Source organism: Scatophagus argus, chromosome 4 (assembly GCF_020382885.2).
Source record: "Scatophagus argus isolate fScaArg1 chromosome 4, fScaArg1.pri, whole genome shotgun sequence".
NCBI classification, from domain to species: Eukaryota; Metazoa; Chordata; class Actinopteri; family Scatophagidae; genus Scatophagus; species Scatophagus argus.
In genome coordinates this window covers 27,378,074-27,401,044 of record NC_058496.1, presented here as the reverse complement: position 1 = coordinate 27,401,044, position 22,971 = coordinate 27,378,074, and the positions used below count along the sequence as shown (strand labels likewise).

General features: G+C 42.4%; 1 protein-coding gene across 1 annotated transcript in view; it reads right to left on the bottom strand.

Moving 5' to 3' along the window:
* npr3 (natriuretic peptide receptor 3) overlaps window positions 1–22,617 on the bottom strand; it is a 77,666-nt gene extending 55,049 nt beyond the window's left edge. The window contains exon 1 of the mRNA XM_046386105.1: window positions 21,355–22,617. Within this exon, the coding sequence (XP_046242061.1) occupies window positions 21,355–22,015 (661 nt within the window). The 5' untranslated portion in view covers window positions 22,016–22,617. The remainder of the gene's footprint in view (window positions 1–21,354) is intronic.
* Between the last annotated feature and the right edge of the window lie 354 nt (window positions 22,618–22,971).

The window sequence follows — 22,971 nt, the reverse complement described above, 5'->3', positions numbered from 1 at the left end:
ACAAACACTACACACTCTTTCTGATATACTTTGTTTTACCAGGTGTAAGGTTGGACATCCTGACTTGGCCAGCCGTTTTGCATGACAGATATTACAATGATATTACAAAGTGTAGCCACACTCACATTGTGACAAAGTTGGTCTCTCTTTCTGTAAGTTATTCCCCCACCCAAATGTGCTCTCAGGTCCTAAAATTTGGATTAATTTAACGTAAATTGATACTCAGTACAAAAATAAAGGTGCTACAGTTAGGCTAATATATATGGCCCTAATGCAACTGTTCAAGCACCGCATCAAGTACAAATTGGTAGGTCTTGAAAACAGATAAGTCTGTGTTATATATATCAACTATAAGAACACCCATGTCCAAAATATTATAGGAGAGAGTGTGGTGAAATAGACTTAACCAACTTTAAGTGAAGTGAAATGGAATCTTAGTCAGCAAATTGCTTTGTTAAGGTGGTGTTTCATTCCAAAATGTTGTTGTGTTTCAACTGTGTTTCATAAAAATCAAACACCATGTGGAACATGTTTAAATGGGACAACAGTACAAAGTTGGGATGACAGACTATGCCAATCAATAATATATCATCATCTCTGCATGTCCACATTGGCAAGATGATCAAACAACTTGCCGCCGAAAAAACTGCTGTTGCTTATCTGAAAGCCTGGAAGGAAATGATCGTTCCTTTATACACAAAATACAGCACTAGAGATTGTATCAGAACTGGGGGCCTAATGCTTAAATACAGACACAAATAAATAAACAAACAAACAAAAATAGTTAAAACCGGGATATCTCGTCAACAAAAATCAGTCACAATGATATGAAGAAGGAGTTGAACGGGTTTAGAGAAGAAATCAACCGGAAACTCCAGGAGGCCACAGGGGAGCTACAGGCCACTATAGCAAGAGTGGGGGAGGCCGAACAGCTTATATCTGACATTGAAGAATGGGACACTGCAGCGAAGGAGGCTCTCACCCAGGCGCTAGAGAATCAAGAGGCTTTGCAGGCTAAGCTAACTGAGCTAGAAGCACGTTCAGGCCAGAACAATCTTCGTATATTCGGAGTCCCGGAGGATTCTGAGGGGTCCAATCTATTGGTGTCTGTAATGAACTTAATAAAATCAGAAGTTGGCCTGCCGGCAGAGGACATGGACTTCAGAATACAGCACTGCCACCGGGCACTTGCCCCAAAGTCTTCCCAGGACGCATCACCTGGATCACTGATGATCACTGGTGATTTGCTTCCTCGAGTTCAGAATGAAAGAACAGGTATTGCACACTGCTTGGAGAAAAAAAGATGTTCGCTACAAGGAGGAAAGGATTTATTTTGATCAAGATTACCCTCCCGAGATTCTGAAGAAAAGAAAGGCATATGTGGGAGAGAGCTCAAGGAATCTGCTTCCAAACGCCACATCCAGCTAAGCTGAAGAAGGAAAAGAAGGAAAAGATAAAATGGAATGCAGTTCCTATAGACCAATATTAGTCCTGAATGTAGACTATAAATTGTTTGCTTCAATCTTATCTAAGAGACTAGAATCCATTGTCCCAGAGCTGGTAGATTTAGATCAAATGTATTAAATAGACAGACACAGGATAATTTAAGGAGAATACTACAAGTGATGAGTCATATCACATCAGAAAACATCAGTGCACTGTTGGTCAGCCTAGATGCTGAAAAGGCATTTGACTCAGTGGGTTGGGTACAGGGTACTTGCTAGATTTGGCTTCAAAGAAGGTTTTATTAAATGTATTAGAGCCTTATATTTTTCTCCAACAGCCAGGATCAGGGTCAATGGACAAAAACTATCAAAACTATCAAAACTTTGGCTCAGGCAATTAGAGAGGACTCTGAGATAAATTGGATTAGAAGAAGGGAAGAACATAAGACTTGTATGTTCGCAGATGATGTTCTGCTTTTTATAACAAGTCCAGACTCAAGCATCCCTAAATTGATGTCTCTGCTAAAAAAATATAATAATAATTCATATTCTGGATATAAGCTAAACATTCAAAAAACTCAAACTCTCACATTTAATTATACTCCTCACCCAGATACAAAAGGAAAGTATAATTTTAAATGGGATTCACCCAAAATGAAATATTTAGGAATAAACCTTATTAAAGATACGTCAAAGCTTTTTGAAAATAAGTACGGTCCCATTAATATGAAGATCAAAGGACGGTTCCTCCTCCCACTACACATGAGCAATAGAATAGAAATAATTAAAATAAATGTGTTGCCATGGCTTCTTTATCTTTTCCAATCTTTGCCTCTAGAGGTACCCCAAAAACAATTTGATGAGTGGAATGCCTGGATCTCAAGGTTCATTTGGAACAGTAGAAGACCTAGTGTATAGTTCAGGACACTGAACTGCTTTACCACGCTTACAGGATTATTATTATGCACAATTGAAACTCATAGTGTACTGGTGTGTTCCAAACTATGAATCTGAATGTAAATGTTTGGAAACTACACAGACAAAAAGAAAGAAAGGTCAAGCTGCAAATAGAGAGGCAGGCAGGTCTTGAACTAGGTAGCATATGATCCAGAATTTGAACCTGCTAGATTGCACAGGGGTTTTAAACAGTGGGCCAGGAGAGGTATCACATCTTTTTGTCTCCTCACCTCAAATAGAAAATTTCTGAGTTATGAGATACATACTGCAACTGGAAAAGCAGGACTTCCATAGATACCTTCAAGCCAGAGACTACTATAACAAAAAATTACAAGTCAAAGAGAAGAAGAAATGCAATTTGATTTCTATATTTCAGGACGCATACCAGAAAAAAGACAATAAAAAAAGGTTTCAAGGACGATATATATCTAAAAATCATTCTAAGATATCCATCAAACAAAAATGGGAGAGGGAGTCAGAAACACAAATATCAAAAGAGACCTGGATGGAAATATGTGAGATACAAGCGACTGCAAACTCAAGATCGTTGAGAGAGTTCGGCTAGGAGAATGTAGTGAGACTCCTAAAATAACAGCACTGCAAACAGGCATACAGAACAGAGGCTTCTGTTGGAGACAGTGTGGAACCCCTATGGCTAACCACTTTCATGGTTTTTGGGGCTGTCCAAAAATCCAGCCATTCTGGAGAGAGGTGGCTACCGAGATAAATAAAATAATAGGTGTAGATTTAGATTTCTCTTTCATTACTTTATATCTCGGTAAAATACCAGAAAGAGTCCTACAGAAGGATAAATACTTATTGAAGATACCTTGGCAAGTAGTAGGAAAGCTATAACTAGGAATTGGTTGCAACTAGATCCTCCAACATTGGTCCAGTGGCACAGGAACATCCAAGGAATTTAGTGTATGGAGAAACTTACGTTTCTTTTAAGATTTCAGCTGGAGAAATGTACTAAGCGCTGGGAAAAGTGGATTGTGTATGCACCGTGAAAGGCGTGACATTGTACCATGATGTAGGCATGTGTATAAGAATACTTTGACCTTAATTGTAACACTTGTGATGATCCCATGTTATTTGTTCATGTAAATCAATCAATCAATAAAAAAAGTTAAATAAATAAATAAACATGACATGTCTAGCAGTGGAAATACAAATTATATGGACACAGACAATTATTAATGTGTGTGACAAAATTGAAGTATTGAATCTTAGTAAAATGAATACTTTCATTGTTACGCTGATGATACCCAGCTGTACTTATCAATAAAACCTGAAGAAACAGAGCCATGAGTCAGACGTCAGGCATGTCTTAAGGACATAAAGGACTGGATAACCTCCATTTTTTTACTATCAAACTCAGACAAAACTGAGGTAATTGTTCTAGGCCCCAACCATCTCAGAACTAGAATAGCTGATAATATTCTCTCTGGATGGCATTACTTTGGTCTCCAGTACGACTGTGATGAACCTCTGCGTTATCTTTGATCAAGACATTTTCATTTATCCATCATATCAAACAGATCTCAAAGGCCTTCTTTCACCTCCGTAATATTGCTAAGATTAAGAGCATCCTCTCTCAGAGTGGTGCTGAAAAACTTGTCCATGCTTATGTTACTTCTAGGCTAGACTACTGCAACTCATTATTATCAGGATGTCCAAATTACTCCATTAATAGCTTGCAGCTGATCCAGAATGCAACAGCTAGAGTTTTGACAGGACTCAGCACAAGGGATCATATCTCCCCCTTCTTAGCTTCTCTTCTCGGGCTTCTGATAAATTTTAGAATAAACTATAAAATTCTCCTGCCTACATAAAAGGCCCTAAATGGACTAGCCCCACTACACCTGCAGGATCTAATAGTCCTATATATTCCCAACAGAACACTTAGATCACTCTTGAGTGTTCAGGCTGTAAGGATCTGAAGACTGTGGGACACAACCTATCCACCACCATGGACAATTACACCTCCAGATGCAGGAAAAGGGCCTCCTGCATCATGAAGGACTCCACCCACTCCTCACACAACAGACTGAGGAACAGCTTCTTCCCAAAAGCTGTGAAACTGCTGAACTCTGGAGGACCTCTGTAGCCCCTGCTGCTACCCCAACCTCACTGCAGTCATTCAAGTTTATAAAAAATGTCCTATAAATAGTTGTCTTGTGCTTTTGATCCAAAATATCTGAAGCTGAATTCTCAGGTTGTTCTGTAAAAACTTTTCTGATAAATAATAAATATGTCAACTTCTCCCATATGAATTTCAGATTTAAATTAACAACTTCTGGTCAGTTATAAACTCTGTGTAGGTGCACAACTAAAACTGTGTGTATGTCCAAAGACAGAAATATGCATGTCCGCACGTTTGCCTGTGAAAGACACACAACATCCCGAAGGATCCATCCCACCCTGCCCATTACCTGCTGTGTTGCCCTCCAAAAAATGCTCCATCAACGGTCCATCAAATCATGCACCACAAAATTTATGAAAAGTTCTTATCCTATAACCATAACCGTACTAGACTCTAAACTGAAAGTACACCCCATTAATGTGCAATAATTTATGATTATGAGAATAATATCTATGAGCTTTATTTATTAATTATGGATAATATGAACTTTAATCTCACTTTTAACGGTATATGTTGACAGTGAGTGTATGGTGAAATGCTGTTATGTGTTTTGATGTGTAGAATTAGAAAAGTCTGAGCGAATGAAATGAGAGCATTTATCTATTTATAGCATTCTTATAGTCTTTTAGAGCATTTTTTTCGAGTATTTTATATATTGAAGCCAGTTCTTGAGTGCACCTGAAATTCATTGTATGGTTTGTACAATGACAATAACAAATCTTAACTACTCTATCGGTTCTCAGTAATTATTGATATAGATTAAAATTACACATTTTATTGTGATACATTTTGGCAATCATTTTTACTAAACATCAAAAAGATCTCAATGACTGATCTAAGGAGTTCAAATTTAAAAGACTTTACAAAGTTCAGGATCAAATAAAAAGATCATTGACACTGGAATAAGACAAACTCAAGCAAATTAAGAAATTTTTATGTTCCACATAAAAACTAAACAATGTTTCACACTTTGATAAATATACTTCAGTGCAATATATAAAATATGATCAAAGCAATAAATCAAACAAATAAGAGCCATAATAAATAAGCTAAGGCTGTGAGGCTAAAAAAGAATTATTAATATGAATAAAGTGCTGATAAAAACAGTTCTATGTTCACATATTTTGATTTAGTCAGTGAAGCGACTTGTCAGCATACATCCATATAGCCTTCTTGCCTAGCTTATGCCTCTTTTTAGGTTGTTCCCTGCCATGTTGTATGCTACAGCATCATGAAACCTCAGCAAGAAGCAAACCTATCTAAAACTGCTGACTAAGGATAAGCGTAAATACAGTAAAATAGTAATACATGTCAGCGGTAATGACACCCGACTGCGCCAGTCGGAGGTCACTAAAATTAATGTTGAATCAGTTTGTACATTCGCAAAAACTATGTCGAACTCCGTAGTTTTCTCTGGACCCCTACCCAATCTGACCAGTGATGACATGTATAGTCGCATGTCATCATTCAATCGCTGGCTGTCGAGGTGGTGTCCAGCAAACAATGTGGGCTTTGTAGATAATTGGCAGACCTTTTGGGAAGACCTGGTCTCATTAGGAGAGACGGCATTCATCCCACTTTGGATGGAGCAGCTCTCATATCTAGAAATCTGACTGAGTTTCTTATTAAACCAAAACCCTGACAACCCAGAGTTGAGACCAGGAGGCAGTCCTACATGCCTCTCTGCCCACCCACCCAATATCCCATAGAGACTGTGTCTGTCCCCCGACCACTTAAATTAATTGAACCACATTCAAAAAGAGGAGTTATACATAAAAATCTAATAAAGATCAACACCAACACTTCCACAGGTACAACAAATAGGAGAATTAAATGTGGACTGTTAAATATTAGATCTCTCTCATCTAAAGCTGTACTAGTGAATGAATTAATATCGGACAATAATATAGATTTATTTTGTTTAGCTGAAACCTGGCTTCAGCCAGAAGAATATGTCAGCTTAAATGAATCCACTCCCCAAAGTCATATTAACACTCACATTCCTCAAGACACCGGCCGAGGAGGTGGAGTTGCCGCCATTTTTGACCCAAACCTATCATTTAGTCCAAAGCCCAAAGTCAACTACCATTCATTCGAAAGCCTTATTCTTAGTCTCTCACACCCTACCAGGAAAACAATACAACCAGTTTTTATTGTTGTAGTGTACTGCGCCCCTGGCCCATACTCTGAATTTTAACTGGAATTTCCAGAGTTCCTATCGAGTCTTGTCCTTAAAACTAATAAAGTTATTGTTATGGGTAATTTCAACATCCACGTGGATGATAGTAATGATAGCCTTCACGCAGCATTTATCTCTCTCTTAGATTCAATTGGTTTCTGTCAGTGTGTACATCAGAATCAGAATCAGAATCGGCCCCGATGATTTTTTCTGCAGACCTGATTATCCGTTGCAGTCCGTTTCTGTCCTGTTTGGTGTCCAAACCAGACATGGTTTGATGGAAGTGCAGAGAACAGACTGGACGATGGAGGTGTAAAAGATGTACACTGGTACTGATGGTTCTGGTGCTGGAGGTGATGCTCCCCAGCCTCACCTGCTGCCTCAGTGAGGAAGTTGTAAATCCACTGAGAGGTGGAGGTCAGCACTGTGAGCTGTGAGAGCTTCTGGCGGAGGATTTCTGGGATGATGGTGTTGAGAGAGCTGAAGTCCACAAACAGTATCCTGGCATATGTCCCTGGGGTGTCAAGGTGATGGAGGATGAAGTGCAGTCCCATGTTGACTGCGTCATCCACCGACCGGTTTGCCCGGTAGGCAAACTGCAGGGGGTCAAGCCGGGGGCCTGTGATGAACTTCAGGTGGTTCAGCACCAGCCTCTCAAAGGATTTCATGACCACAGACGTCAGGGCGACGGGTCTGTAGTCATTCAACCCCGTGATGGTGGGTTTTTTGGGGACTGGGATGATGGTGGAACGTTTGAAGCTCCAGAGATCTGTTGAAGATCTGGGTGAAGATGGGTGCCAGCTGGTCAGCACAGATTCTCAGGCAGGAGGGGGACACTCCATCAGGTCCTGGAGCCTTCCTGGTCTTCTGCCTCTGGAAGAGCCGATGCACCTCCTCCACATTGACCTTCAGTGCTGGTAGGAGGTCTGAGTTGAGGGGGGAGGGGGAGGTGTCAGGTATGGCACAGAGGTTGAGTGTTGTGGATGGGGTGGGAGAAGGGTGTGAAAAACGGCAGTAGAAGCTGTTCAGCTCCTCTGCCAGTACCTTGTTACCCACAGGGTGGGGGGATGGGCTCCTGTAGTTTGTGATGTCTCTCAGGCCCTTCCACACTGAAGTAGGGTCGTTGGCTGAAAACTTGTTTTTCAGCTTCTCAGAGCAGCACCTCTTTGCAGCTCTGATCTCCCTCGTCAGTGTGTTCCTGGCCTGTTTGTACAGGGCCCTGTCCCCACTTCTGTGGGTCTCCTCTTTAGACTTAAACCCACTCATTGCTTCAATCACACTCTTGACCTTGTTCTGACATATGGCATTGATGTAGAACATTTAATAGTCTTTGAACAAAATCCTCTTCTGTATGACCATTGTTTAATAACCTTTGAGTTTATACTATTTGACTTCATACCACCAAGAAAAAACTCCTACACTAGATACCTGTCTGATAGTGCTGTGGCTAAATTTAAAAAAACAGTTCTATTGTCATTAACTTCAGTATCATGTCCCCATACTAGTGAACAATACAATAATCCCTCTCAAATTGACCATTTCGTGGACAGTGCTGCAAGCTTATTTAGGACAACTTTAGACTCTGTTGCTGGTATAATACAGAGGTTCGCAAATTAAAGCAAAATGTGCAAAAACTTGAAAGGAAATGGGGTTCCTCCAAACTTACTGAATCTCGCTCAATCTGGCAAGACAGTCTTAGATTATATAGGAAGGCCCTACGGACTGCCAGAGCAGCCTATTACTCGAAATTAATTGAGGATGACAAGCATAATCTCAGGTTTCTCTTCAGAACTGTAGCCAGGCTGACAGAGACCCATAGTGCTATCGAGCCTTGTATCCGTGTGACCCTTAGCAGCAATGACTTTATGACCCTTTTTTAATGTCAAGATTTCAAACATTAGAGACAAAATTCAGCACCTACTGACCTCAGCTGGTACTGATCTAACATCAAACACTAGTGTCTTAGAACCAACAGTAGAAACTGATAATCATCTTGACTGCTTTTCACCTATTGATCCCCATCAGCTATATTCACTCGCATATTCATCCAAGCCAACAACATGCCTCTTAGACCCATCCCTATTAACCTACTCAAAGAACCTTTACCCTTACTTAGCACCTGTCTATTAGAGATGATCAATCTGTCCCTGATAACAGGCTATGTACCCCAGTCCTTTAAAGTAGCTGTAGTCAAACCTCTCCTTAAAAAACACACACTTGACCCAGAGGTTTTAAGCAACTACAGACCAATATCTAACCTTCCATTTCTTTCCAAGATCCTTGAAAGAACAGTCGCCAATCAGTTATGTGATTTTCTTCAAAATAATAAATAATTTTAAAAATTTCATTCTGGCTTTAGAGCTCATCATAGCACAGAAACAGCATTGGTCAAAGTCACAAATGACTTCCTCCTGGCATCAGACAAGGGATTTATCTCTGTCCTTGTACTGTTAGACCTTAGTGCTGCATTTGACACCACTGACCACTCTATCTTACTGCACAGATTGTATCAGCTAATTGGCATCAAAGGAACTGCATTAAGCTGGTTTCAGTCTTATTTATGAGATCGATTTCAATTTGTTCATGTTAATGATACATCGTCCACACTCACAAAAGTTAGTCATGGAGTTCCCCAAGGTTCTGTCCTTGGGCCAATATTATTCAGCCTGTAAAAGCTCCCCATTGGTGATATTATTAGGAAACACTCCATACATTTTCATTGTTATGCGGATGACACACAATTGTACTTATCAATAAAACCAGATGAAACAAATCAGCTAGTCAAGCTTCAGGCATGTCTTAAAGACATAAAAACGTGGATGACCTGCAATTTCCTACTTTTAAATTCAGACAAAATTGAAGTTATTGTTGGCCCCGAACACCTTAGAAACAAATTATGCAGTGATATTGCAATGCCAGATGGCTTAGCCGTGGCCTCAAGCTCCACTGTAAGGAATTTAGGAGTTATCTTCGATCAGGACATGTCTTTTAACTCACACATAGTGAATATTTCAAAGACTGCATTCTTTCACCTCCGCAATATCGCAAAGATTAGGCACATCCTGAGTCAGAAAGATGCTGAAAAATTAGTCCATGCATTCATTACCGCTAGACTGGGTTATTGTAACTCCCTTTTATCAGGCTGCCCCAATAAATCTATAAAGACTCTCCAGCTAATCCAGAACGCTGCAGCACAACTACTGACAAGAACCAGCATGAGAGATCATATTTCTCCTGTACTGGCTTCTCTAGATTCAAGATTCAAGATTCAAGGGTCTTTATTGTCATTATGCAAGCATAATGAAATTTTGTGCAAATTCTCGGCTTAAAAGTACACTTATAAATAGTCAGCAGAAAATTACAATTGCACACTTAAGAAAAAAAAATATATATAAAAATACAAAATACAAAACACAAAATACAAAATGAGGTAGATAAAATTAAAGTGCACTTAGTGCCAGTCTATGGTATGCTGTGTGTGTGTATGCAGATAGACGGGGGAGGGTGTATGTGTGTCCTGTAGGCGGGTGGGATGTGAGTGAGTCACTGTAGATGGGTTATTGCTTTAACAGCTCTGGGGAAGAAGCTGTCCCTGAGTCTGTTGGTTCTGGTTTTAATGTTCCTGTACCGCTTTCCTGATGGAAGCGGTACAAACAGTTCAATGCTTTCGATTGTGGCTCTGTAAAAGTTCACAAGCAGCTGAGTAGACAGTCCAGTCCGTTTCAACTTCCTGAGAAAGAAGAGCTGTTGTTGGGCCTTTTTCACCAGGTGTGAGGTGTTCACTGACCAGGAGAGGTCAGAGGAAATGTGGATGCCCAGGAACTTAATGCTGTCCACCTGCTCAACCACCTCCCCAAGTATACAGACAGGAGCGTGATTGGTCTTCCTGGGCCTCCTGTAGTCCACTATGACCTCCTTGGTCTTGCTGATGTTCAGGATGAAAGTTGTTCCTGGAACACCACTGTGTCAAGTTCTGGACCTCATCTCTGTAGTGGGTCTCATCATTGTTAGATATGAGACCCACCACAGTGGTGTTGTCCGCAAACTTAACGACCATATTTGTGGGGTGGATAGCAGAGCAGTCGTGTGTGTAGAGTGTGAATAAGGCAGGGCTGAGTACACAACCTTGCGGCGTGCCAGTGTTGAGGATCAGTGGGGCAGATGTAGACTCCCCTATCCTCACCACCTGGGGCCTGTTGGTGAGGAAGTCCCTGATCCACGAGCAGAGTGAGTCTGACAAACCCAGGTTGTGGAGCTTCAGGGCCAGCATATCCGGGGGGACGGTGTTGAAAGCCGAGCTGAAGTCCACAAATAGCATCCTAACATAGGTGTTAGGATGCTGCAGGTGAGTCAAGTGCATTGGCTACCTGTAAAATTCAGGATAGATTTTAAAATTCTCCTCCTCACATATTAAGCCCTGAACGGTCAGGCACCATCATATCTTATGGAATTAATAGTACCCTATCCCACCAGAGCTTTGCGTTCCCAAAATGCAGGGCTACTTGTGGTTCCTAGAGTCCTCAAAAGTAGATTGGGAACCAGAGCCTTTAGTTCTCAAGCTCCTCTACGATGAAACCATCTTCCGGTTTCGGTCCGGGAGGCGGACACCCTCTCTATATTTAAGAGTAGACTAAAAACTTTCCTGTTTGTTAAAGCTTATAGTTAGGGCTGGCCTAGCCTGGCCCCTAGATATGCTGCTATAGGCTTAGACTACCGGGGGCCCTCCGATGACACACTGAGCTCTTTCTTTCTCTCCCTCTCCTTCTGCACACATCTATGTCCCATTAATGCATATCACTAACTCAACTTCTTCCCTGGAGTCCTTGTGCTTTTTTGTCCTGCAGATTCCTATCGATCGTGGTTGGACCTCCTGCTGCGGTCCTGCTGTCGTCCTGCTCGAAACCTACTGCAATTAGTCATAATCTGATTTAAATCTGTTACGACTCAGTGCAGCTACTACCATTATTATTGTTACTACTATTGTTATGAAAATCACCATAATACATTCTCTATACTTCATTGTCATTATCATTATCTACATTTCCGATACTTCTGGTATTATTACTGCTGCTATGCCTCTCTGCTTGTGTGCTCCTTCTCTCACATCCCACCCCCCCTCTCTCTCTCTCCCTCTCTCTCAATCCAACCGGTCAAGGCAGATGGCCGCCCAGGGGCAGTCGTGGATCAGCGGTTAGGGTGTCGGACCAGTAACCGGTGGATCGCTGGTTCGATTCCCCGTCCCGGTGTCCATGGCTGAGGTACCCTTGAGCAAGGTACCTAACCCCCACTGCTCCCCGGGCGCTGCACGCGGTCGCCCACTGCCCCGGGTTTGCTGTGTGTGTGTGCACGTCACTTGGGTGGGTTAAATGCAGAGAACAAATTTCGTTGGAGTGAGTTCCCTCCAATGACAAAATATGTCACTTTAATCTTTAATCTTTAATCTTTAATCTTGAGCCAGGGTCTGCTCCAAGGTTTCTGCCTTCTAAAAGGCAGTTTTTTCTCGCCACTGTCGCCAAGTGCTTGCTCAAGGCGAATGTTGGGCTCTCTGTATTACAGTTTACTTAAAGAGTTTGGTCTAGACCTGCTCTAATTGAAAAGTGTCATGAGATAACTTTTGTTGTGAATTGGCGCTATATAAATAAACTGAAAACTAAATAAACTGATAAAAATAAACTGATAAATTGAACCTTCGCAGTCAGCCAGGGCTTGTTGGTGGGATGTTTTTTTAACAGTCACATTATAAATGCATTTGTTTATAAATCTTAGCACATCCTCTGTATACTCCTGTAGGTCTAAACAGTCCGCAGACATGACTGACACTCCATTGTGTGCATTCAAAACATCCCTGTAGGGATGGAACAGCTAGTGACTCTTCAAGATAGTCAAGTGGTCAGAACTGCCTATGTGAGATAATAGGGGTGCAGTGTATGCACGCTTTATATTTGTATAAATATGATCCAGTGTATTGTTCCGTCAGTTTTATGTTCCATTGATTATGAAAACAAGACAATGGAGGTAAATCCATCATTGTAATATCATGTGTCATTTTGTGTTGAGTTAGAAATCCAGCAACTTTTCCTTTGCAGTGGTACACTTTCACCCCTCCCTAAAAGACCAAACTCTTAGCCAGGCTGAGGCATGTCTCGTTCAACTTGAGCCAAGATGACGGAAAGAGAGCCTTTGGCCAACATCCATCCATCCATCCATCCATTTTCTATACCGCTTATCCGTCAGGGTCGCGGGGGAGTTGGAGCCTATCCCAGCTCACTACGGGCGAGAGGCAGGGTACACCCTGGACTGGTCGCCAGTCAATCCCAGGGCCAACACACAAAGACAAACAACCACACACTCTCACACTCACACCTAGGGGCAATGTAGAGTACCCAATTAACCTAATGTGCATGTTTTTGGGATTGTGGGAGGAAGCCGGAGCACCCGGAGAAAACCCACGCAGGCAATGGTTTCATGTAGTTCCTGTAGCGCTTCATTAGCACCTGGTGGGATGCAAACAACGGTGACGAACACTGCAGTAAACTTCCAAGGCAGATAGTGCGGTCGACATTTCACTGTCATAAGTTCTATCGCCTCAGGGCAGTAGCCTTTTACCAGTCCACAGTTTGTACACCAACCTTCATTCACATACACACAGAGTCCTCCTCCTCATGTCTTCCTCAACCGGGGGTTGTGGTCTGCCCAGAAAAGCTGCAGGTCATCGATCTGGAGGGCTGCGTCCGGCATGTTTTAGTTTAGTCAGGTATCCGTGAGGCAAAGGACAGCACAGTTCCCCATCTCTGTGGAAACACTCCGCCTCAGACTTAACAGGTCCGCTTTGTTGTCCAGGGAGCAGACGTTGGCCAGAAAGAGAGTTGGAATTGGTGGCCTGCTAGCCTTCAGCTGGGCAAGCGCGCCCGCCCACTTTCCTCTCTTTTGTCTCCGGACACATCGTTTCCTCTTGCCTGCCGCTACCCGTACTCTGCTGCACCACTTGGTTGTCCTCAGAAGCCCCTGTCTTCCAAGTGTGGATATCAGCTTCAGTGAGATCGTAATAACCGAACTATCTCTGATGAACAAAAGTTCGGTTAGGCTGTACTTCACACACGGATTTTGCACAAAACTAGTGCTAAAAATGGCCTCTAAATTGTTGAAAAAACAACACCTTAGTCCCAGGAGCTCGAGAAGCTGCTGCTCTACTGTGCGCCGCCATCTTGCATTCAATTAACCTAATGTGCATGCTTTTGGGATTGTGGGAGGAAGCCGGAGTACCTGGAGAAAACCCACGACAGTGACAGTGCCAACCACTGCACCGCCGTGCCGCCCAGGGGGATGTGTACCAAAATCAATCAGGTTCCAGGGCTTAAATATTAAAAATCTTTGCATTGATAAGATAAAAAATAGAAAATAAAGTATTTACAAGAAGAAAAAAACAAGATATAAATATATGTACATGTAGTGCAAACAGTGCAATGGTTCATGCAATGGCAGGTGGATTACAGGGAGATCAAGGAGACAGCCTGGGGGAAGAAACTGTTTTTGTGTCTGGTAGTCTTGGCATACAGCGCTCTGTAACGCCTACCAGAGGTAAGAAGATCAAACAGTTTGTGTGCAGGGTGTGAGGAGTCTGCAGTGATGCTTCCTGCCAGTTTTTTGACCCCGGACTGGTATAAGTCCTGAATGGAGGGCAGGTCGGCCCCGATGATTTTTCCTGCAGACCTGATTATCCGTTGCAGTCTGTTCCTGTCCTGTTTGGTGGCCGATCCAAACCAGACAGTGATCGAAGTGCAGAGAACAGACTGGACGGTAGAGGTGTAAAAGATGGTCAGCAGTTCCTGAGGCAGGTAGAACTTCTTCAACTGTCACAGAAAGTACAACATCTGCTGGGCCTTTTCCCTGATGAGGTCTATGTGGGATTTCCACTTGAGATTCCGGGTGATTGTGGTTTCCAGGAACTTAAAGGAGTTCACAGTAGACACCGTGCTGTTGAGAATGGTGAGAGGGGGTAAGGTGAGTGGGTTCTTTCTAAAGTCCACTGTCATTTCCACAGTCTTGAGCGGGTTTAGCTCCAGGTTGTTCAGACCACACCAGAGGACTTGCTGGTCAACTTCACGTCTGTAGGCAGCATCACCGTCCCTAATGAGGCCAACTACTGTTGTATCGTCTGCAATCTTAAGTAGTTTAACGGACTAGAGTAGAGTGTAGAGGGAGAAGAGAAGTGGGAAAAGAACACACTCCTGGGGGGCACCGGTATGATAGACCTGGTGCTGGAGGTGATGCTCCCCAGCCTCACCTGCTGCCTCCTGTCAGTGATGAAGTTGTAGATCCACTGAGAGGTGGAGGCCGGCACTGTGAGAGCTGCTGGTGGAGGATTTCTGGAATGATGGTGTTGAACGCAGAGCTGAAGTCCACGGGATACTGGCGTACATCCCTGGGGTGTCAAGGTGATGGAGGATGAAGTGCAGTCCCATGTTGACTGCGTCATCCATTGAGCGGTTTACCCGGTAGGCAAACTGCAGAGGGTCAAGCAGGGGGCCTGTGATGAACTTCAGGTGGTTCAGCACCAGCCTCTCAAAGGATTTCAGGGACGTCAGGGTGACGGGTCTGTAGTCATTCAACCCTGTGATGGTGGTTTTTTTGGGAACCGGGATGATGGTGGAACGCTTGAAGCAGGAGGGTACTTCACACAGCTCCAGAGATCTGTTGAAGATCTGGGTGAAGATGGGCGCCACCTGGTCAGCGCAGATTCTCAGGCAGGAGGGGGACACTCCACCATGGTTTATTGTTGTTGTATGTGCAGAAGGTTTTGGTCTGCACACACGAGTCCTCACAAAAAAAAGCTCTGTTACAATCCCCAAGAATGATGAGCAGAGAGTCTGGATGTTTTGCCTCCATGCCTGATACCTGGTCAGCTAGGTGTTGTAACTAGGTGTTGTAACGCCTCCGTTACACAGGCCTGAGGTGGAATGTAAACACTGACCAGGATGAGGAGAGGAGAGGAGAAAGGAGAACTCCCGCGGTGAATAAAACGGTTTACAGTTTATGAACAGAAACTCAAGGTGACGACTGCATGATTTCCTTAACACTGTGACATCTTTACACCAACCTTTGTTGACAAAAAAGCACATTCCACCTCCCCTCGTCTTTCCAGAGAGCTCCATGATGCGGTCCACTCGGAAAAGCCAGAAGCTCGGCAGCGGGAGAGAAGAAGAAGAAGAAGAAGAAGAAGAAGAATCAACTTTATTGGCAGTATATATATTTTTACATACACACACTGAATTCGTCTTCTGCATTTGACCCATCCTTAGTTGAACACACACATGCAACACCCGGCAAATTACATGCAGTGAAACACACACAGGAGCAGTGGGCAGCATCAGGCGCCCGGGGAGCATATTGGGGGGTTAAGTGCCTTGCTCAAGGGCACATCAGCCGGCTAATAGAGGGGGGGAGTATTTTTCGCATTAATCACTCCACCACACCCAAATTTTTCCTGCCCGTCCAGTGGGGGAATCGAACCGGTGACCCTCCGATCACAAGCCGCTTCTCCAACCTCTAGGCCACGGCTGCCCCCAGGCGTCCAGGATGTGTCCGCTGAGCCAGGTACAGTGCAACACAGGGTGGCGGGGTTTCGAAAGTCAGAGCTTTTGGAGATTAGAAGCAACAGTTCGTCCATTTTGTTTGCCAGGGAGCGAGCATTTGCCAGATGAATAGACGGTAGCGCCGTGCGTAATCCCCGCTGCCTCAGCCTGACGAGCGATCCTGCGCGCTTGCCCCGATGGCTCCGTCTCCACGTAATTCCATAGAAAGCCGCTGCACCTCTGACCAAAAACCCCAGAAAACTTCCAGAATTGTGGAAAAGTGGTTGATAATTGGGTAGCGATGTTTCTCTTACGCTTAAGAGTTCTTCTCTAGTGTATCGGTATGAGAAAACTACCGTTTCATTTTATGTGGTTCGCCAGTCTTAACAGTACAACCTGGCTAGTTATGGACCCAGCAGAGACTGTTCATTTACTTGATTACCATTCTCTTAACCATCCAAATGACTCAAGCAGTGAGTCAGTGGTCACAATTTTTCAGTCTGTCCATGAGGAGAACCCTGTTTTGGCAACAAGGTAAATGGTAAATCTTGCCAAAAGACTATAAAGCGAGGGACAACATCCTCAGTTCTCCGTGGTAGGCATCCAGTTTCCTGAGTTTCAGCCTCAGTTTCCCAGTTACTAGTCCAGACCTTGACCTGCTAGCAATCAGTATGCTAGCAACCGGTTTGTTGCTTCACAGCCAGCTTCCCAGCCATCTATCCTACTAACCACAGGTGTGCTAACTAAAGGTCTGCTGCTACATCTTCTCTCACACCCAAGCCTCAGCACACACCACAGTTCCCTCCTCCTCTGCCTGCTAACCAACAGCAATCCAGTCCCTGTACTGGCTAGCCATTGGCCTACTAGTCTTTTGCCAAATCCAGCTCCTGAGTAGTGCCCTCAGAGCCTCTTCTGTCCAGCAACACAAAGAGGTTGTCTTCTGCTCCTATCTCCCAGTTGGCTGTCTGGCCAACCTCTGCACTTGGTCATCATTTGGTGGCCAAGCCTGCTTCTCAGTCGGAGGTCGAGCCAACTTCTTCTGCAAGCCGGTCCCCAAGTTGCAACAGTCACCTGCTTCAGGGCAGCGGTGGCAGCAGCAACAGTCACTGGTTGATCTGGCTTCCTTGCTAGAAGCTGTGTCATCTGTCTCCAGTCCTGTCCTGCCCTGTCATCTGGCTACTGCTCTGCCCCCAGGCCCTTCACCTACAGTTCCCAGCCCGCCTCCTGCTCTCTTCCAGTTCTTTTTGTTCTGTAATTGAATTCTCTTTTATTTCACCAACTCTGTTTCTCAGTGGCCCTGCGATTGACTGGCGACCAGTCCAGGGTGTACCCCGCCTCTCGCCCGTAGTCAGCTGGGATAGGCTCCAGCTCCCCCGCGACCCTGACGGATAAGCGGTATAGAAAATGGATGGATGGATGTTTCTCAGTATAACACATTTTCCCAATTCAGAAGCCTCTGTCCAGAGTGCAAATGGTAAGATTGAATTTATGACCTCAACAATTTAAAGATTTTTTAACCTTTTTGTTAAAGTTACAGCTACAATGAACCAACTCCTCCGTCTACTTCCGCTGGTGGAAACAAAAGACAAGCCCAAATCCTTTCATAATGTAGGCTAAAGTTAAATTATACACAGCATATGTGGAAAAAATGATGTTAATTCTGCTCTTAATTTGTAACAGATTAAGAGCAGTTTTGATTTTTCTCTCACCTTAAAAAATGTCAAATGAAATGATAAGGCTAGTGTTGATTCTACAATACACACTGTACAGAGTTTTGGGTTTGCTTCAATTTTAAACTTATATCTTATATTTTGGACCCTTTCTGTCATTTTCCCTGGTATTTCAGTTTTTCTCCCCTTTTCTCCATTTCACACAATCACTTTTTTATAATCAAATATCATCCATGTGAAACACAACGTGCTATCTATGGTATGAAGGATTAAGCAGAGCTTTGCAAATTTTTAGTAATCGAGTTGCTCAAGGAATCATTTCAAGCACTGAATTGCTCCCTAAACAGTGGAAGCGAGTTGCTGTTGCAAGCGAAGTATCTCAAGCTCTTATACAGTGCTGGTAAAATGGAAAGCCACATAGACAGGCAGAGTGGTGCAATGTCAGCAACAGTATGTGCATTGTAACAGAACATTGTAGTGAAGAGGAAGTTCAGCTGCAATGCAAAGCTTTCAATTCACAAGTTGATCTATATTTCATCTTCAACCTGGCCATGGATTCTACATAGTAACTGAAAAAAGAACTTTGGTGAGGAGCTCAGACAATCAGAGGGACCTTGGAGTAGAACTTTTGCTCCCTCACGATGAGCCAGCTGAGGTTTTTGGCATCTGATTATAGCCTAATGAATCCTGAGTGTTGGCTCTCCTGTCATGTCTAACTAAGAGGTAGGTTATTATTTTTGTTTTTATAGTAGTTAATTAGTAGTAGTAGTAGTTTTGATCATTTCCTATAGTTGTGACTAATAGATTCCTGAGATGTACCTTATTTTACAAAGGTGCTATTGAAGTGTTTTGAAATGTCACTCTGAACAGTCCAAGTTACCATTTCTGGGACGAAATTCACAATCTTGCAGAGACCAGATAAAAGGTTTAAGATTTTTAGAATTAACATCACATAGAACATGCCATGACCATCACACATGTCAAAAAAAGAAAAAGCTCAGAAACATATTACAGAGAAGCAATAAACAGCATCCTGAATGGAAACATCACAAACTGGAACGATTTGTGCATGACCCAGGATTGGAAGGCTGTGCAGCAGGTAATTAAATCTGGCCAGAACACCACTGCTACTCATCTACAGAGCATCAGTTATATCAGTGAGATGAGTTCCCTGTTTAGAGCCCAAAGGATACTAAAAGACAACACCCAACCCAGTCACAGCCTGCTGCTGTCTGACATAAGATACAGAAGTATCTGGTGCCATCCTACAAGCAGCCTTTTCTCTCAGGCTGTGAGACTCCTGAATTCATCCTCGACACTCCACCATGAAAAATATTTTTTATTTTTTCATCATTTACAACTAGTATTCTATTGTAAGACTCTGTAAATGATAAATAAATATTCGAATTTTAATCTTTGGTTTAAAGAATGCCACATATTTCAGCCTGGTGAGCCAACTCTGTGGAGGGACTGTGCCAGCAATATAATCTTTGCTGAAACCTCTCAAACCTCCATGTCAGGAATGATAATGTCTTCCCATCAGGTGCATAGCATTTAGCATGTACAATATATGCTAATTTATACAACAGCCGCTACTGTCATATGAGGTGATGTAATCAGGAACTGATTCCTGAACTGACATGGCCAGAGGATTGTAACCAACAATCTGCTTATCAGTGCTGAGGAGCCAATCTAGACACTGCTTTGGCATACCTTTATGCTCATTTTGTTTCACTTTAAAAGAGGAGAAAAGTGTTACAAATCAACAAGACTAATGTAGCATTAATTCCGCTTTAACACAGGAAGTATATGCACATTTATGTGGGACTGGTAGCCAGATTTTATACTATGCAGCTCGTAAGGAAAAGAAAATCTTTTTATTGCTTATAATTAAAGTTGAATGTGTAAAAAGTGAAATATTCAAAATTAGTTGTTTTGGGCAAAAGCAATGTTGTTAAGCCTGGGTCTCGCTTATTTCTCAAAAAGACGATATTTGTCCTGTATGTCATCTGGATACATCATACTTTTTCTAAGTCAGGGATTCTCGTGGAAAAGCTCATGGAACAATTTAAAATCTTATTTTCTACCCAAGAAAAATTGATTGGAAAAATAATTTAGAGGGCATCCCATTTCACTCACTTGCTCTTTGTTGCCCAATTCCAAAATTCTCTAAACAATTATAAGCACTGTGGCTCAGAATGGAGAACGTTATGTAAGTCTCTCTGAGTGATGAAGGGCAAGGGTGGAGTAAGTACAAACAAAAACACAGATGCCAATTATCAGTTTTTTCCTCAGTGTCAGCTCCTACTACATGAGCGATTTGACTATATTTAACTATTAACTCAGCCTAAAGCTATGACAAATGTCCAATTACTATCATTGCCCAAAGTTCTTTACATTGCTTATTTTGACTGTGCAATAAAACATTTAGTTGATTAATCAAACTTTCAGCTGAAAGAAAATTAATCACCAACTAATCTGGCAGCCTATTAATTCTTTTATGTCCTTTTCAAGCAAAAATTATATAAATTTCCGAGTTCCAGGTTTAGAGATAGATTCATATTTCTATGGACCTATGTAATCATTCCTCTCCACTAGGTCTGCATACATCCCCTTTTATAACAATTTCTACATAAGACAGTCTAGAATACACAGACCGTGTTATGGAGAACAATGCATTCTGAAGTTAAGCTGTAGCTAAACTAGGAGGCTTTAACAATCTGATTTACTGAAATCATACAATTATGTTCCAGATTTGGTCTGTTCAATGCAATAGGATTTTCCTTGTGTTCAGTCTGCTGAATGCTAATCAGTGTATTATTAGTTTGCTAAATTTTAGGGCAAAAACTACCATGAAGGGTATTATGATAAGACAAAGACTGTTTGATGGTAAACCTATTCCCTTACCGTGAGTCTCTCTCTCTCTAATAATAATATATAATAGTAATAATAATAATAATAATAAGACATGTTCGTTAACGGCAATAACTGAAGGTAAACCTAAAGCCTGTCAGAGCAAGGAGATCTTTACGTTTGAGAGAGCCTACATAGACTTTCTGGTTGCAAGTTGATGATCAAACCTGTAGCCTAACTGATTACTTTCGTTTACTGTGGAATAATCACACAATGTAAATTAAGTGGGTAAATCATTTGACGAGTGAAATCAGTGCATATAATGCTGTAATATCTGAATGCCCTTTGAAAAAATCCACATTTTCACATTCAATAATTCAGTTCTTTTAAATGTGAAAGGTGACAGAATCTGACCTATGATGCCACATATCAAACGCGAACCCAAAATCAATTCAGACAATTACTTATTTGCGTAATTTGTGACGCATCTAATTAATTCAAGTTAGAGAGGTGGTTTTGGAAACTGTATTACCTTCAGTATCATGGATGTTTTGGAGGAGATCGTCACTGTCCAAACGGTCCCCTTGGGAAAACGCATATGTTTTAATGTCAAAATCAGCCATTACATGATAGACTCCCTCCAAAGTGAAGTAACAGTTCCGCTCCTCCTTGTCGTCTTCATAGACCAGTAGTGCGGTCTTCCAGCTGAAGTGCTCAAACATAGCGGTGAAGGTCTCTGCCATTTTACCGAAGGACGGAGCGATGCGGGTCAGATGGGAGAATTCGGTCTTCTTGTTGCTGAACCCGGCAGCAAGGGCACCTGCTGAGATCACCGGGATGTTCCAGTGGGATGCCAGTCTTACCACCGCCGCCGCCTCGTATTCGCACACTGGACCTAAAATTAGATCCGGCTTTCGCCCACACGACCTGTCCACTAACACAAACATAGCATCATTGACACAGTCAGAGTTTTCAAAGTGGATGTTGAAGTGGAACCCGGAGTACTGTCCCCCTTCTGTCTTCAGCCTCTGTTGTGCGTAAAGGATTGCCGGTGCGACTCTTGTAAATGAAAAAAGGTAGGAGTTATTCTGTGGCAAAAATACCAAAACCTCTATGTCCTCGGTGAAGGTGTATGTCATAACTGGGTTTAGGACCATCAGAAAGTATACACGCAGTGTGCTGAAATGTAGCATGATGCGTCTTTCCAAACCAAAGTTCCGACAAATAAAACAAAGATGTTCTTCAAATGTTTCTTTCCCCAAATTGGCTCCACTTGGCAGTGTACATATAGCTGCAAACAGAAAGATCTCCGCTGAAAGTAAATGACTTAATGGGTAATGATTGAATTTGTCTTTGAAAGAAGCAAATTTGCCAAACTATGAGTGTTTTATTCTGCATTGAGAGTTTCTTCGAAGGCTCCTGAACCTGCTCAAAATATTCTCTCAAGAGCTGATCCTGCCAAGCACGGCGATTCTTCCAGCTCAGCTAGCAGCCACCACACACACTGGCTCCGGCCTGAAGTTTTGAAGCATCTTTTCACGACTATTCCTGCGTCATCGGAGCGCTGCCCACCTCCTTCTTAAAGCTACACTGCTGCCGAGATCACAGTGAGCCACTTCAACACAACATCATAGTATTAATTATGATTCTGTAAGCCTAAAACATCTACCAAATACAGAACCTTCCTGTGTGTTTTTTAAAGATTCATTTATTCAGTAGCCAGGCTATGGGAATGGCGTTGCTGCTGAGCCGCTATAACAACGACTATAAGATAACTACCAAATGTCTACATTTGGTAGAGTATTTTTAATTGATGTGTAATGCAGAAAAAAGGCACACAAATGAAAAAAGTCAAAAATTATAAATTGAAAAAATCTTAAGGAATATAACGTTACTCGTTATATTTATGATTAGGTTTTATTTAAAAATATGAAAGTAAAGCAATATTTCAGATCAGATTCAAAGTTGAGTTAAGATCGCATGTGGATAGCTTATATTCTACTGTTTTTTTTAACTTTGTGAAGACCTATGTAGGGACAGTGGAGACAGACTTCCCTTTTTGTACTACTGTATGTTAACAAATGGTCAGACTGTACAAACTCATAGGCAGTGTCATTTCAGGACCTCAACAAAATGCACACACTGCAGA